The following is a 17,694-nucleotide window of genomic DNA, read 5'->3' as shown; positions in this document are numbered from 1 at the left end:
TTAATTTTCTACCCTCTCAAATGATTTCAACAACTGAATAACTGCTGGCAGCCAGAGTGAGGAGACCTGTGTCTCCAGATAACATTCACAGTGAATGCACGCATTGTCAGTGATGAATTTCAAAATTCATTCCCGGATATGAAGCATGAAATGCCACTTTGACTTTACCTTTTCAAGTTGTAACTCAGCTTCTCCATTAACTTTGAACATGCATTATTAACAAAACGTTTCTGTATTTGTGTTGTTTCTGCACCTGATTTAAAGCAGGTTGTCTAGAAATTCTGATATATTCATTTTGGAATTGCTTGTTTTGTGTCGGGCATGTGTAGCTGCTGTTTGCACTTTCAACATCTGCTTTATGGTGTTAAGTATCTGCTCAGTGTTAGTATTTAGTTTAGAAGTTCAGTACAAGTGTTCATGATAAGTAAGTGTTGATGGCTGCAGCATTTCTTGATGTAAGGTCTGGTGCTGCTGACCCTCCTGAGGTGAGGGCTGAAGAGATTTTGAGTTTCTGTGGGAAGATAATGTTTACATTTAAAAACATCTTTATTTAGTACACATACTTGATACTGCATTTACGTGTCTAAGCCTGTTTAGTTTATCTATCTGTGCTGTTTCAGTGTTATTGCTATGTAAGTATTATTAAAATATATCCTTTGTGGAGATCTTCATTGAAATGCAATAAAAACGGTTCATTTCATGAGACCTTTAGATGCTTTAACAAATGCTTTAATGGACTGTTACACCAAATTGTTTTCTTAAATAGTTACTTTAACTGGAACCTCATCGTCTGCTTTTTAAAACAGCTTCAAGCTCTCCTTCAGATATGGCCCAAGCTGCTGCCTAGAGAAGCTTTAGAATTGTTGGATTTCAATTACCCAGATCAGTATGTGAGAGAATATGCAGTGGGTTGTTTAAAGCAAATGAGGTGAGTTTGTTGTGTTGTTTGCATGCAGGGATTTCTGGCTGTGTGCGCCCAGAGGAATACTGTGTTCTGACTGTCCCTGGGGAAAAAAAGCTTCAAGAGGAAAGATTTAAGTGGACAGCCTGCTGTAAATAATGACCAAGTAAAGCAATCTTTCTCCATAAGCAAATTGGCAGCCAAATGAAATCTCCTTATTCTGATGTCTTGTATTCAAAGATTGTTATTTTCCACGATGCTACAGAAAACTGGTGCACTTCTGTTCCAAAACGTTGTGTGTTCACTCCTTCCTTGGACAAAGGGTGAACAAAGTGTAGTGGGAACTTCTCAGTGATGAAAAGATGAAGTATCACAGTAGCCAAATAATGCAAAAATGGCCATTCCGCTACTGCATGTTTTTTGTCAGCTATTTGCTGTATCACTTAATAGAAATGTGTTACTGTATGTAATGGCCTACAGAAGACAACTCCAGACTTGACTGACTTTCCCAGTAGCCTCTGCTATCTCAGTTCTTCCCTTATCACGTACATTTTACTCTCCAGCGTAACCTAAGGCAAGATTTATTTAACGTTATCATTTGCAGGACTACTGTATTTCCTGTCCTTGAATTCGAATGTCTCTGTGGTGAATAGTTGAAAGATTCATTTCTTAATGGTCAAGGCTGTGTGTTTGAAAAAAATATTTTGACTTCTTTCAAGTGTAAACAAGCAGTTTAACTGCTGTCCAAATAGCACTGAATTGTTACATCTGGAATTATTTCTAGAATTCTTAGTTCTGGCTCTGAAACAAACTTGTGTTGGGTTGGGTATCAATTTCCAACTTTAAAACGTCTGCCGAAGACAGCTGGTAGAAGCTGTGAATCCTAATAGCTGAAATAAGAAAAGTAGGGCAAAATAAATATAACGCAGCATGATTGAACATATTGACCAAGTTACTGAATGGTTTTCCCATGGGTCAGCACTGGGTACGATCTTGTTTAACATCATCAACTTGGATGGAAGGATTGAGTGCACCCTCAGCAAGGTGGTATGATGCTGAAAGGAGTGGCTGACACAGGAGAAGGCAGTGGGGCTGTTCAGTGAGACTTGGACAGGCCAGAAAGATTGGAGGAGAGGAACCTTATGAGGGTCAGCAGCAGCCTGGGGTGTATTACAGAGCGTGTGGCCAGCAGGATGAGGGAAGTGATATTGCTCCCCTTCTCTGTTTAAGCTGGGTAACTTTGAAACAGGTTTGCTCATTTTCTTAGGTATGTCTCAAGGGCCTTTTTTCCCATGCCTGTTGCATTTAGATAACTGGTGGGTTATGGCACTTCCAGAGGTGCCTTTTCTAAGTCAGAAGTTGAGTAGTCAGAGCGGAGTGAATGTTCAGTGTGAAAACTTCTGAACCAGTTAATTCCCTGGGTGGTTAACCTGGCACTCAGGCTGGGGTGTTGATCATGGTAAAATACCAGGTTTCGCTTACCAGTTTGATAGCTTCCAGAATCTTCTGGAATTATAACGTACTGATTAAGTGACCAAATCTGGCGATTGCGGTACGTTGTGTGTGTGTTCATATTCTCTAAATGATTGAAAAGTTGGGATGAACTCATTGAAACTTTTGAAACTAAATCTGTCCTAATTGGGTTTATTGTGTGCAGCTGAATTCCTGGAATGTCATTAATCTGGTTGTTCTGTCACTAACTGATTTTTGTACCCCTTTCTAGTGACGAAGAGCTTTCTCAGTATCTTCTTCAACTCGTGCAAGTCCTGAAATACGAACCTTTTCTTGATTGTGCTCTCTCCAGATTTCTACTAGAGAGAGCACTTGCTAATAGAAGAATAGGACAGATGTTGTTCTGGCACCTAAGGTAGGAATGTTTCCTTTATGTTTTTCTGAAACTGTTGATCCAGATGGGACTTGTGGTATGTAGAGCAAGAGCTGATTATTTATTGATTTATTTTTACACCTTTGGCATTTATCGATCAAAGCCAGCCTATTATTAAAAGTTTATTACTGTGCTTTGCAATCTACTGTTTGAAGAAAATTCCTCTCTAGGTAGCTGGTAAGTTGGGTTTGTGTATGATTTCAGTGCTTGTTTTAACTGTGCTTGTAGTAAAACTGCAATATTTGTACCTCACAACTGTGAGGAAAAGAAGAGATCAGAAAATATCAGAGCAGCAGCTCTGTGTGCTGTTGCTGTTTGTGATGGTCAGTTCTATGAATTCAGGTACCTTGCAGAACTGACTTACATGTTGATTCTGCTTCCAACTGACTTATTCTAATATTTCTAAGTAAAAAGAGCAAGCCCTGCTTAAAATTGTTTTGGAGGACAATTGGCACTGCAGAAAAGTTCAGTGGTTTCTTTCAAGGTGTTTCTCCTCAGAAAAATTTTGGCTTTTCCTTATGGAGATTTGAAAGCACACACGAGCATCAGCCCTAACTCTCAGTACCATCTATTAACACTGCTTGCTTTATTATTAGTGGATCCTGAAAACAAATATCCAATTCCTACCTCTTAGTATTTTTGCATCTAGAACAATCCTAGACCTAGAAACAAGTGGTACACTGAAACCAGCTCTTCCTTCTGAGTGTTCAGCATGTGTGTATTGTTATTTCTTACAAAATCTAGCTTTTATCTAAATGACCGCAAAGTGTTTTGCTTTTATTCTTTTCCTCAGTTTCAACAGCTTTAAATGTTAATCTGTAAAATCATGTGCTCTGTTTTGATGTTTCCTTGTAGGTCAGAGGTTCACATACCTGCTGTTTCAGTACAGTTTGGTTTGATACTTGAAGCTTATTGCAGAGGAAGCGTTGCTCACATGAAAGTGCTTGCTAAACAGGTATGCAGTCCCTTCCTCCTTTAAATCTTGACATGTTAGCTTGTAACTCAGATTCTTATTCCATTTTCCTATGGGGCGTGTAGGTTACTTTGACAAATCCATCTGTTTAGGAAAGAAGAAGGGGTATGGGGAGATGGAGAGAAGAAAGCATGAATGAGAGGGGGAGATGTGTTTATATGGGTGTAGTGTTCCCTGGTACAGAAAGCAGCTGGTGCTATGGGGCTTCAGGGGCTGCTTTGCAGTGTTCCAAGAAGTGCCAGATAGTTTCAGCAATATGCATGCTAGATCCAGCGGTGGGCTGCCTAGATTATTGGAAGAGTTTATGAACAGTTAAAACTTGGGGCATTTTTCCCTGTCAGAGCAGCTTGCCCAATAGAAGCTAATTCATTTCTATCTAAACTTTACATAGATGAGCCCAGGACAACCTCCTACAGCTTTTGTTGTGTTAAAAAGTGGTGCAAAAAATGCTGAAGCTGTAGGATATACGTTGTAGTTCTCTCTGGAAAGAAAGATGTTGAAACAAACTAAATCATTTAGTATTAATATGGATTTGTTATGTTTTTTCTTTAACAACAAAAAGACATTTGCTTTTAAATACACTTGGCAAGTATATCAGCAGGCTATTGAGACTCGCACATCTTGTTATGAAGGCTCCGATGCGGTTTGAGCAAGTAAATGTGGATTGTTAATGTGAGATCTTTGAGAATTATAGCTCTCCTGGAATTACTGCATTTGCTGTGTCAGGGAAAGTGGGGACAGAACAAGCAGCTCGATAAATGTCCGGTGAATGTTTTGATACTGTCAGTATCGAAAATGTACTGAAAGTGCCCAACCAAGCAGGGCTGCTGTGCATTTTATTACTGGCATTCACAGAACACAGAAAAGGCCACGTCGTACATGAGTGCTTGTTAGTATTGCCGAAATCATGGAGAGGGTAGGTGATGAGATGCTTGCAGCAATAGGCCCGAGGTCAGTGCAGTTTTTGTGCGTTTCACAGGAAACAAATGTCAGTACAATCAAAGAAGGGGCAAAAAAATTCCCAACTGTGCAAACACGGAAGAAATTCAAAGTAGAAATACTTCAAAAAGTTCCTGTTTGTACAACGCAGGTTCCATTTTGTTCCCTTGTCACTGATGTTTGTACAGCTCCAAGAATAGTTGAAAGGCAGAGCGCTTTTGGTTTTGACAGATGGCTGACCTGGCAGGTCTCCATTGCCTCAGTTTTATAATCAAACTTCATACAGTTTCCACAGCATCCTGCCTGACAGGGTTCAGTCTGTCTGTAAAAGTGGTAAGTCTTGACTCAGCACCTTATGAGTTGGACTGAAACTTCCTTGTATAGAAAACAGCTTCTCCAGTTATTTAAATGGATACTGTTTGCTAGAGAATATACACGTTGCTGAGCATGTTAACTACGGCTACTGTAAATACAGTTGATGTGTATACTGTTGTATGTTCAGCTAACTGTGTTGGTGTAGGTGCAGCACAGGAGTTACAATCTTTGTATGTGTGGTCTGGGTTTGTTACCATTTGTACATTTACACTGTTAACTGTTTTCTTACAAACTGTACCCATAGAAAACTTTTTAAACAGAAGGAAGGGAGAAAAATAAAGTGCTTAACCCTGCCTTTAATACACTGTAAAAGTAAAAATATATTGCTTAGGTGATACCGTAGGATACAAAGCATTCAAATTGAGTAGAGTGTTTAACTTAAGCCTAAATTTTGCGGAGTTTTAATGAGCAAACTTTTGCAGAGCAGGCTGAAGTGTTTTAAGCTTGTGTAGTCATGTATGAGCAAATTGCCTGCAATCAGTCGTGTGGGCATGTGGAGTTGTGTCCCTACCTGCATGTGAACAGTGCAGCACCTGCGTCCGTCAGTTGAAATGTTTGTAGAAGCACGAAGCACTCGGTTTCCGTTGGCTTCAACACGGACTGAAGCATCTGCGCTGTGCTGTGTTGCTGTGTTGGGCTGCTGGTGAAAACTGAGTTTTATAGGACTCTGAGTGAATGTATCTGCCATGCAGGAAAATGCCCTGTTAATTTCACTGCAGATGTTAAGTCCTGCTTTAAAAAGTGCCTGGAAATCTGAGATTTCATCCCATTTGTTATTTATAAAAATGGTGCTTTCGGGACATGGGTAATTGACAAAAAGCTATTCTCCAGCTTTTTATTTTTGCTGATTATAATTTCCATTGTAAAATATGTTGTAGAATTACTTAATACTTCAGATAGCTCATCTCAGTTACGTATTGTATGATGCACAAAGTCAAAGCAGTAACTTGATGATAAACTATTTCTTTCAGGTGGAAGCTCTTAATAAAATGAAGACTTTAAACAGCCTAATTAAGCTGAATGCCATGAAACAAAGCAAAGCAAAAGGAAAAGATGCAATGCACACGTGTTTGAAGCAAAATGCTTACAGAGAAGCACTCTCTGACCTCCAGTCTCCTCTGAATCCTTCTGTTATACTCTCAGAACTGCAGTAAGTAAAAGATGAGTGAATAGTGTTTCACTGTAGATTTTGACTGGAAATGCCAAAGTAGGAATGCCTACTGCTTCAACTTCCTTTGTGTTGTTAGCAGAAATGCTGTCACGGGGAGCACTTCTATAGTGAGAGAAGGTCTGTTGGCAATCTTCCTGAGGTCAAATAGCAGTTAAGCTTGAAGATGTTTTGTGGCCCACCATGTAACTTAATACTCTCTTAGTCAATGCATTACATAGCTAAACGTTTTAAAATATAAGCCTAAGTGTGAATTAGACTATGTTCCTGACTTCTGCTTATGGCAATGAGCACAAAAGTGTGATTAAAATATTTGACAGCACTTAAATGGAAGTCTAGAAATTAGTAGGAAGAAACAGAGAAGATTGTATATTTTCTGTGTAAATGTAAGTCTTAATTTAGATGTGTGTCTGCCAGTCACGGCATCCAGTGTGGTCAGTGTGTAACAGATACATCCAGAACTTGGTGAGCACACACAGCATAGTAGTAGAGTGAAAGCTGAGGTAGCACTTAAGCACTTCCTAGCTGGAAGTCCACATTTTCTACTGTTTCAAACAATGTTCAGTTCTGTTCACCTGAATTATTTTTAGTGCCCTATAACATTTGTTATATTTTCTTCTAGTGTTGAGAAGTGTAAGTACATGGATTCTAAAATGAAACCTCTATGGATAGTGTACAACAATAAGATGTTTGGAGGAGATCATGTAGGGATCATCTTTAAAAATGGCGACGGTAAGCAGCGCTGAGCACTTGGAATTTTTCTTTCTTCATTATTCCCACACTTGCACTGAAGCTGTGCTGCTCTGTATTTACCACCATTTAACAAGGTTTACTGTAGCATCAATAAACAAATTAAGCATCTTCTTCTGACTAGTCTTCCAATTACAGACTTGCCAATCATGACAATATAATCCTGACCAATCCCTCTTTCACATTCAGCATTGATGAGGATTTTTAGACAGCTTTTTCTGAAAGTCTTACGAACATTGGGTAGGTTTTCTCCAAGGCGCTGAGGAGCTGAGGCAGCATTTCCAACCTTGCATTACAGATCTCCGACAGGACATGTTGACACTCCAGATTTTACGTTTGATGGATGTGCTTTGGAAAGAAGCTGGCCTGGATCTCCGGTAAGGAACTCCTGGGCTGGTTTATATGGATGGGGAGTCCAGTGGAGAATAAGCAACATTTTATGCTAAAGCTCTGTTTCTTCTTGCTTGCATTGTGGATACCTTTAATGTGCATTCTGGAGTTTTGCTTCATGTTTTGACAAGAAGAGAATGTTATTTAGGTGTCAAAACTGAACAGAATTATCTTTGCATCCTAGTTTCCTGCAATGTTCTCACCTTCATCCTTTATAAGGATATTAGAGGATTCCAAAGAGGAAAAGTACTTAAATATTATTTGGATGACTTCATTTGGATTCGTTATGCTCAGCTCTTCACATTTTGTGGTTCAGGCATAAGTGTGAGTTTCGTAAGGTGCATTACATCTGCCCATACAAATCAGGGACATTATGAACTTCTTAGCAGTCAGGAAAATATGCTACTTATGGGAAGATTCCTTGGAGTGAAGTATGCGATAAAATGGGAAATTGAATAATAAATTGTTTCTGGAAGCGTTGTGTTTGCTGTGAGATGCTGAGTGTGGGTTAAACTGAACAGTGAAACTTCAGATAATCAGTATCATAAATATACCGTGAGGAGACAGCATTTAGGGGCAAGGACAACCTCTGGCAGCTGTGGGATCCCATCTGAGGCACACTTCACTCGCTGCATTCCCAGAAGCTTCGTTTGAGGTTCCAGGCCGGGCCACACACTGTGCGTAGCAAACAGGAATCATCATTAGGAGTCATTCCTGACTAATGCATTTTTTTTTTAACCTCAAAAAAGGAAAACCAAAACGTGGCTCTGATGTCCAAAGGTTTGTCTTAAAACTCTCAGGAAAAAAAAAAAAATGTAGAAAAGGGAAATTCCAGGAGGAACCGAAGTTCTATAATTGGCCTCTTCCATTTATTTACATAACTGCGAGCATCTTCCTTCCATTCATCCTTTTTTTAGTTCTGATTGGGAAATAAAATTCTGGGATCGAGGCAGGGTTATAGCTCTGTTTCTATCAGAGAGGTATTAACCTGGTGTCTGCCAAGGAAGGGCTCTGAAGTGACCTTAACTGGCAAAGGAGTGGCTAAAACAGCTCTCTATAAACACCAAGAGGATGAGGATGTAGGGATCACAGAGTTGTCCTCTTAACTAATCTTCATTTGCCATCTGTGTGCCTCCTGAGAAGAGGCAATTCCAGACTCCATCCATCAGTAGCAGCAGTAAAAGGTTTTGTTGCCCTGTTAGTGAGTCAGGACTTGTTTATTGTCTCTCCTCTCACTGCTTGGGTTAAGAGACATCTGTAACAGGGGAAAACGCAGTGTCATATTTCTGATCTTCTGAAAAATACAGTTCATACATCAGTGCTGATAAGTGCAGTCTTTTTTTCATGCTCTTTATCATCCTTTGAGGTTTAAGTTTCCCTCAAACTGTAGCTTCCCTTTTTCCTATGGTGGATGCATAATTGATTTTGCACTTTCAACATTTTCCGCTATGGAATGTTTGATAATTCAAGTAAAAGCAAGGCTTCCATCTTGTTTCACCAACATAAATGCACTAACATTTGCTGTTTGCTTATCTTCCTGGGAAGGTGACTCCCAGTCAAGAATATCTTGCCACATCAGAATGTGTGGTGTGGATCAAATGCAAACAGTTTGCTGCCACTGAGGTGCTGGGGGCAGCATCACTTTCCGTATACATGCATTGCAGTCCTTGATCATTAGTAATATAAAATGAAACCTTGGCTCTGCCTGTGTCTTATACTGGAAGTATGAAGCAAACACAATATGGCCATGAGATTGCTCTGCTCTGCAGAGGGGCAGCGTGTGGGTTTTGAGATCTGCAAAGGGGAACAGGAACTTTTGGGGTGTTTTTTTTCTGTTTGTCTTTTACTGTCAACTGTTTTGTCTCCTGTGTAAACCGGCCTCTTGCACACATGGCACGTTCTGTTGTTTAGGATCCTGTGTGTGCATTCTGACTGGATGTTGGAACCAGACCAGGGTTTGTGTCAGAGAAGGAAGTGTGTGTGTGCAGCAGGATGCAACAGTGGTCTCTGTTAGTTCCTTCATCCTGGGCTGTCACTGTGTGCGTGGTAGAGTGCCCAACTGAATGAAACTTCAGGTGCAAACCGCTTCTGCTTTTCAGTACAGATCCAACCATTAGACAGCAAAGGTGAAGGCTACTCTGTTATTTGGAGAAGTCTGACTCGGAGCTCAGTTCTCTTTAAACGTCGCTCGGTCCAGCGCAGAGAACAATTAGAAAACAAAAAAGAATACTCTTTAATTAATCTGTCTGCTTTAAAGAGATGAACAAAGTCCTTCCTATTCACTTCTGAAACAAATTATTACCAGAACGCTGAGTTGGAAATAGCTTGCCCAGAGCAAAAGTTATAACAACAGTGGTTAATTTTGCTCCAAAAAATTCTGAGTCTGAAGTCACACATCTGGATGTAATCACAGCAGATGACAGACGTTATTTCTGTGAGGAACGTTTAAATGTTACAAATACGTGTCGCAGCAGACAAACACGGTGTGTCTTCCCAAGCCTGCTGTGGGTCTGCAGTGATGCAGCTCTAATGAGAGCGAGATTCAGTGAGAAGTATTTCTGTTGCTTTACCTGTGCTGCAGCACTGCTGTTGTGCTGGGGGAGAAACCAGTAAGGTCACAGAACAGCAGCAAAATCCTAAATTTGAGGACTTTGATCTTGGTTAATTTATCTTTACTGCAGTAAACTGTCACAGAAGTGTTCAGTACGTAGTTTCTTTTTGGAGTGGTGCAGGGAGTTGCAAAGAGGTTGTGTGAAATCTCACATTAAGTGGCTTTGTTTGAGTGAAACCAGAGTTCATCAGACCATTGACAAAAGTTACGTTTGACAAGTTTAGAACTTACCATTGTTTTGAAATTGGACCTGAAGTTACAGAGAATGTGTTCATAAAGTACCAGAATTTGGGGTTTTATTTGTTAGGAAGAATTATAGATTATTGAAATAAAGAACAGTATTAACGGTTTTCCCCCTTCATTTATGTTGATGCTTGAGAAAATGAAGAAAGAGGGAAGATCTCTCTCCTGCCCAGAAATGCTGCGTTGAGCTGTCAATGGGCTTCACGTGGCACGTATCCTGCTGACAGATGTTGAAGTCATAAAGACTGGGATGAGATGGAAAGGGCTGAGCAGATTTGTCCCTAACTTGACTCCTGTCAAAGTGTCTCTCTGACAAGGATGTTTTTTCCTCCAGTTGTAAGCACAGAGTCCTCAAGGGGCTGAAGGCTTTCATCATTGCTTGCTTTTGAAGGGGAAGTTGTTGGACGTGTGCCCAGTTAAGCTGCAAGTGGGGTGGGTTGAAATACCATGGAAGAGGGCCAGCGTGCACTTTAACCTGGCAATACTTGGCTTACGTTTGTCATGTCATGATAAGGATGGGCAGTGCTTCCTTGTGTCGTGCATGCTGGCTTTCAGTAATTACAGATATGCTTCTGTTCGTTGTGAGAACCCTTTGGCCTAGAGTTGGGATTTTTAATTTAATACATTAGAATAGTATTGGAATGAAGGTTCCAAATCTGCATTTCTTATTTTGGTTTGAAGTTGGATGTTCTCTAAATACTCTTCTGAATCTCATCTTCTGTTCGCTTTGTTGCCAACGGAAAAGAGTACCCAGCTATGTGGTTCTTAGCACTTACACCCATTCAACAGTGCATTATTGCTGTAGTAGAGAAACTGTTCCATCTAATAGCTCTTATGCCAAGAAGCTCCAATTAATTTTGCCTGGGTTTTTATTTGTTTTTCTTCTGTGGCTTTAGATAATAGTTTGTCTCACACAAGAGGTGAAGTTCTGCCTTACAGAAATCAGGATTCATATTTGTTTTGTTTGTAAATGCAAATACTGATGCCTCCACCAGCAAAGCTTTCTCCTATCTGTACACCCACACAGATTTTATGTCCTGCACATTTTTATACATCTGTGTAAGTTAGTGAGCACTCCTCACTAATTGTGCACTGCAATTACATTTGCATGAGTGTCTGTTTTTTAATACAAGGATCCATGACCAGAATTGAGAGTGCATTTGTGATCTGAGATGGCTGAAATGAACGTAGGTGTCTCTAAGTGTGATGCAGTGCCTTTGGAGAAAGCAGCTGTGATGGCTTCTCTCCTCTAAGAGAAAAGAAATGCTTTGGAAAAGCACATTTACCTGTGTTGAGATATCTTCCCTTGATTCGGATGTTTATCTCTGTCTTACTTTAATGCAGAGATGCTGTAGATTCTTCTACTCGGCAGTGTGTCAATATTCTTATGTATCAGGTGAATTGAAAGATGTACTCCTGTTTTCCATTGTTTTTCTAGGCTTAAAATTAATGAGAGATGAAAAATATTATTTCATTCGTATACTTTAAAAGGGGCTTTTGAGTGTTTTAAGTTGAAATAGGAAAAATAGGGGAAAAGGATAAGTTCATTGTTTCTATTTACACAAGTAGCCTGCAGTATAGAAGAAACTCAAGGGTAAATCTGTTATTGACCATTTAACCAGGAAATTAACAAATGCAAATAAAGGGCTCCCTCTATAGTTTCTCCTACAAAACTACAGGTAACAGCTTTCCCTGGTATAATGGCAAAATACGGGTTGTGGTTAATTTCTTCTGTATATGTACATGCAGTAGGAAAAATGAACGTTTTAAATGAATTGCTGTTATTTGAAATTCGCAAACCAAATCCGTATATTTGCTTCCAAGAGTGTAATGTTCAAGTTCAATGAGTGTTCAGCCCTCTGAAGATATTCGCAGGGTAAAGAAGCACGCTTGTTATATTTGGCTTTAACATTAAATCTGTGTTTTGTTTCAGGATATTGCCGTATGGCTGTTTAGCAACTGGAGATCATTCTGGCCTTATTGAGGCTGTTTCCAGTTCAGAAACCATCGCTGACATTCAGTTAAATAGTAGCAATGTTGCCGCCGCCGCTGCCTTCAACAAAGATGCTCTCTTAAACTGGCTGAAGGAATACAATTTAGGGTAATTTCTACACCCGTTTTCTCATCTGTAGTGTGAACTACTGGATTCCTGCAGGTCTGTCTGTCAGTGTTCAGGATCGTGTGTCTGTTCTGGCAGCTGTGTTGCTTTCCTTTTTCAGTGTGTCAGATTCTGGCTTCAGATTGCCCTTGGAATTCAAACAGTGGTCCAGCAGAACTTGTGGCATTTGCAGCGCTTTAATTTCCTATTGTTGAGGATGTACTAAATCAGGCCAAACAAACAGGACAGAAAGAAACCCACAACCCAAAAAAACCAGCTTAATGGGTCTGAAATCTGGATGCCGTTGCCTTCATAGTTGGATTTCTCCTGTTCTCCATAGCTGGTTTTCACAGTACTTTCTCTCAATTACATCTAATTTTGCAGTATTCTAAGGAGCTTTGCCAAATCAAAAGTCCTTGTTAGTGTTGAGTCATGATTTGAAATGCCAGTAGAGTGCGCTGATATCAGTTGTTTTTGTGTTTCTAGAGATGACTTGGACCGAGCCATTGAAGAATTCACTCTGTCCTGCGCTGGCTACTGTGTAGCTACTTACGTGCTGGGGATTGGTGACAGACACAGTGACAACATCATGGTCAGAAAGAACGGTCAGGTAAAAATGGTTCTGTTAGCAGAACTGCAGCGGCTGGACGGGAATCTCCTTGGACTTCCAGTTTCTTTTGAGTGTCAGTAGAATTAGATCTGAAAGTTGTGAGGTTCCTTTTGTTTACTGAGAATTGCAGAGGGCTTTAAAGATGGGTTGAAATGGAAGAGGAGTGGAAGGAACAGCCGCTGCTTGCTTTGTGGTTTTCCTGAATGCAATGTCTGCAGATCAGGAACTTGAAAACAAACTAGAGGTTGTCTATTTCTTTGTATCCGTGTCAATTTGTAACTGAATCTTGATGCGCTGTAAAACCAGGTACTCCAGGAGGGTTGAAGCACTTATGCTATGAGGAGTGACACTGTGACTTAACTGTTGTTGGTACCAGCACTTCATCGAGGTATTAGATAAATTATTTCATTGGAGAAATTAATACTTATTTATTTATTTTAGCTCTTTCATATAGATTTTGGGCATATTCTTGGCAACTTCAAGTCTAAGTTTGGAATTAAAAGGGAGAGGGTACCTTTCATACTCACCTATGATTTCATTCATGTTATTCAACAAGGAAAAACAGGGAACACTGAAAAGTTTGGTCGGTGAGTATTGTTTTAATCTCATCCTTTTGTAACTGAGATGATTTCTGGTGACAGTTTGCAGTGCAGCAGGATCCTGTCCAGTTCCCTTTGCTACTTCTCATGTGTGGAACTGTGCTAATGCGTTTGTTACAGAATGCTTCTCTGCTTGAGCTAGAATTAATATAGATTACTTTGTACACTAGAAACTGAAGTGAAAAGATTCCTTTTAATCTTCTCCAGCAGATGCTGCAGGAGATGGCATCTTCTCCTGTGATTGTTTTGTTGTGTCTTCCCTAAAGCCTTCAGCAGCACACAGGGCACTGGGCAGTGACTCCACAGACTGTTGTTCAACAAGATGAATGCTGTTCTTGAAGAGCTGGTTCCTTTCTGCCCTTTCTGTCCATCGCTGCGCATTCGGTGTGCTAATTAGTCACCGTCTTATTTAGGTGCTTAGGCATGTATGATTGTGCTCACAATCAAGTGTTTTTGCATGCTCTTCCCCTCTTGGGTTAGAGAGCTGCAGTGGAAGACAAAGGTGTGTGATAAGGGAAAGCTCTTCTCTTAGCTCCTGCTTACTGAGGAAGGCTTTTCTTTTCCCTTTCTGTGTCAGTCCCAACAACTGACAGGATGGTCATTCTGGATGTTTCACAGGAAGAGTTTATTGGCAGAGATATAAAATTAGGCATTTAGATATGTTTTGACAAATTCTATGGCTGTTTCTGGAAGAAGAAGGTGTATGTGTGTTAGGAGGAATGGCAAATAACTGCCATTTCTCTCCTGGACAGTAATCAGATGAACCTGTAGCTCTGCTTTAAAAAGCATGAAGGTGACTGTGCTGTTGCAAGAGCAGCTGTAGAATATGAAGTAGTTTACACAGCAGTAGGATTCCACTTGAAAAATGCCACAAAAAATAATCTATTTTCCTTCCAAGTGTAACTGTTTAGTCTGGAGGGGTCTTCCTCTCTTGGAAATCTGCAGGTTGGGCAGTAGGCAGAATGCAGCGACACACTGACGGATACTGAGCGAGTTCTGAAGTGTCGGCATGAGAGGTTCCAGTGCCAGCTTTAGCAGCCAGTTCAGTTATGACCAGGTTAACAGGAAGGAATTACTTTACAGGGATAGTAGGATTGGCAGAGAGTACTTTAGAGCCTTTGTTTTCACCCATGGATCCACTGTGTGTCATCATCTGGGCATTTAACATAGCAAATTATCAGAGAGATGGGACAGTGACCTTACTGTTCTTTGGGGTTATTTTGATGGGGTTTTTTTTGCCTTTCTGAAGAGCTGTGCCTGTTGTAAAGCTTTTGGTCTTTTCTAACAATGTTTGAAGGGTGGGTTAGAGAGGTGTGGGATGTGCTGTGTTCATTCAAGTGTTTTTTGGTTGAATATGAAGGTTCCGGCAGTATTGTGAAGAAGCATACCTGATCCTGAGAAAACATGGAAACCTATTTATTACACTTTTTGCACTGATGTTAACTGCAGGCCTTCCAGAGCTCACCTCTGTCAAGGACATCCAGTATCTCAAGGTAAGAATAAGACTTACAGCTCAGCATGATCGTAGCATTATTCTAGCATGTGAACTTTGGTTCTAAGATGAACAATTCTTAATTTATTTCAATTTACCTCAAGATTCCCATGAAGTTCTCAAAGCACTCCTTTGCATCTGTGTAGAATGAAGTACCTATAAAAGGAAATTAAGAATATCCCTACCATTCTATGATGAGTTTGGTCATCTTACATCTCACATGTAGCCACTTCAGCGGTGTTTGCCTCTAGGCTCAGTACACAAACATAGACCTGTAAAGGTGAAATTTATTCGCTTAATTCTTTTGTTCACCTTTAAGCTCAGAAAATATCACGGCTGTGTTGCAAAATGAATAATAGGTGAAAAACTGTGAAAATAGGCAGGAACAGAATGTGGGTTGTGTGCAGAGGAGAAGAACCCGACTGTGGGTTTTTAGATTTGCAGCAGTGCTGATGTTCTGCTCTGTTCTGTTTCCCTGCCCCAGGATTCTCTTGCCTTGGGGAAGAGTGAGGAAGAAGCACTAAAACAGTTTAAGCAAAAGTTTGATGAAGCACTCCGGGAAAGTTGGACTACTAAAGTGAACTGGATGGCTCACACTGTTCGCAAGGATTACAGATCCTAGAAGAGTTTTGGATTTGCACTAAGCTGAATGTTACCTTGATAAGTGTTTCTAAACGGGATCTGTAGTATGGACCAACACAACTTATTTAAATGAGAAAAGAAGGCAACAACAAAAAGAAACGGGCTGAAATAATTCCTGATTCTTTTGCACTCTGCTTCTGAATGCCTGATCCCAAGACTGTCTCCACAAACGGTGACCAACCTGGATAATCAGTTCCTGCTGACTTTGCACGCTGAGAGCTACTAGGCATTTTTAAATATCCTTTGGTACTTTATGGAGGTGTAAATGTTTGTTTTATGGTTAGGGTAATGTACTCTAACATGCTCAGGAGGTTTGAAGACCTCTGAAAGAACTGTTTTTTGTTTTAAAATTGGGACTTGAAGAGTAAAATTTTCTTTATTCTAATCTAGCTAAAAATGACCGTGTGTATATTTTTCATATGAATTCTGCCATACTGGCACAAATGCATTAATTCTACTGTAAATAGCAACCACAGTATCACTGTACTGCAGGGAGCTGCTTAATGTCTTATACTGCTGCCAAAGGACGAGTACCAGGTATTTGTAAGGTTTCTTGCAGAGTGATGACGGAGGGAGGCAGAGACCTCTGAAATGTTGCAGCATCCAGATAGTCGTGGTTGCAGTTTTGTTGTCCTTTCAGAAAGAGGAAAGGCTAATTGCAAATATGTCTGAACCGGCCCTTGATCATAGTCTCCCATTCAGCTCCTGGGGCTTTTCTGCTTCCTAGGAGATGCGTTTAGTTCAGCTTCAACAAGAAGCTCCTTACAGCCCTTCACTGAAACTCTTATGTCAGATTTCTTGTGCCCTGCAAACGTGCCGTCTTATGAACGTGGATGGAAGATTTTCATACGTATCAGACACAGTGTTTTTTAGAGCATAAATACCAACAGAAACCAAAATATTTTGTAAGTGAGTATTTATGGGAAAAGGCCATTCCGTGGAACACCAATGAGAAGTCATTCGTCTTTTCTGTGTTTATTAAAAGCTTGCAGTAATGTCGCTTTACCACGATACCTGTGTTGAAGGTGTTTGCTGAAGAAACTGGATTTGTTTTAATTTATTTAGTGAGGTACCAGCCTTTTAGGTGCTTAAATGGAGAGCAAATCTGTGACGTGCAATAGGAACTGCTGGTTAAAAGATGTAACATACTGTTTCTGAACATCAGCAAGATAGACTTTAACTACTGCTTGTTCTCCAAAGAACACTGGTAGCTCTCAATTCTTGTTGACATTTGAAAGAGAATTAAAACATATTTAATTTTTGGCTAAATTGTTGTTTTACATAGAAATGTTTTATGTAGGAACTTAATTAAAGTTGGTTTTACTTTGTTGAGAGTGGGTTTTTTTGTTTCATTGTTCTGTTTTTTTGGTGTGGACCTTCTAAAGGTTAAGAGGGGGTGGGGGGGCAGGGTAGCATTTTAGGTCCTGATTTTATTCTCTTGCTCTAACTCTTGGGGCTGATCTGTCTAACAAGACCTCTGCTTCCAGAGCATTGTAAAAGTAACAAATGCATTGTCACTATTTGTTTATTTATGTTGTAGAAGCAGACGGAAGTGTTAGAAAGAAACTACTCTGCAGCTGACAACCCTAAAAGAAGTGATTTCATCCTCAGCTAATTCACAGTGTGTACATTTGTATAAGCAGTCATTCTTAGACATGTTACATCTGTCTGTGAGATGGAGTACTCACACATCTCTGGTGTATCGTGTTGAGGGACACATACCTTTTCCCAGAACTTTGATACAGTTGGCCAGCGTCGGCTCCTTGGATGAAGAGCTTCTCCAGTGCTTCCCAGGGAACTCAGACATCCAGCTCGTATTAGTAGCTGTTCCTCAAATGCTTTGGCAAAATAGCATTTACTGCTGACCACGTGAGAAGACGAGAAAACGTTTTTTCTTTAATGAGGTGAATTTACGTGCTACTATTATGCAGATGCCTTTTCAGCCAGATTAGCCTACATGGGAACTGTACCACCACTGTCTGGTAAACTGCAAGGGAAGATTTTGCCAGTCAGATGTT

General features: G+C 40.2%; 1 protein-coding gene across 4 annotated transcripts in view; it reads left to right on the top strand.

Moving 5' to 3' along the window:
* PIK3CB (phosphatidylinositol-4,5-bisphosphate 3-kinase catalytic subunit beta) overlaps positions 1 to 17,008 on the top strand; it is a 76,053-nt gene extending 59,045 nt beyond the window's left edge. For all 4 annotated transcript variants that reach the window (XM_072344871.1, XM_072344868.1, XM_072344869.1 and 1 more), the window contains 11 exons: positions 807 to 928; positions 2,625 to 2,768; positions 3,642 to 3,741; positions 6,045 to 6,223; positions 6,864 to 6,973; positions 7,290 to 7,368; positions 12,169 to 12,336; positions 12,820 to 12,943; positions 13,385 to 13,530; positions 14,903 to 15,035; positions 15,519 to 17,008. In XM_072344871.1, the coding sequence (XP_072200972.1) occupies positions 807 to 928; positions 2,625 to 2,768; positions 3,642 to 3,741; positions 6,045 to 6,223; positions 6,864 to 6,973; positions 7,290 to 7,368; positions 12,169 to 12,336; positions 12,820 to 12,943; positions 13,385 to 13,530; positions 14,903 to 15,035; positions 15,519 to 15,656 (1,443 nt within the window). In that variant the 3' untranslated portion in view covers positions 15,657 to 17,008. The remainder of the gene's footprint in view (positions 1 to 806; positions 929 to 2,624; positions 2,769 to 3,641; positions 3,742 to 6,044; positions 6,224 to 6,863; positions 6,974 to 7,289; positions 7,369 to 12,168; positions 12,337 to 12,819; positions 12,944 to 13,384; positions 13,531 to 14,902; positions 15,036 to 15,518) is intronic.
* The last annotated feature ends 686 nt before the right edge of the window (positions 17,009 to 17,694 follow it).

Source organism: Excalfactoria chinensis, chromosome 9 (assembly GCF_039878825.1).
Source record: "Excalfactoria chinensis isolate bCotChi1 chromosome 9, bCotChi1.hap2, whole genome shotgun sequence".
Taxonomy (NCBI): Eukaryota; Metazoa; Chordata; class Aves; order Galliformes; family Phasianidae; genus Excalfactoria; species Excalfactoria chinensis.
Note: the sequence above shows the minus strand (reverse complement) of the source record. Positions and strands in the feature narration are given on the sequence as shown.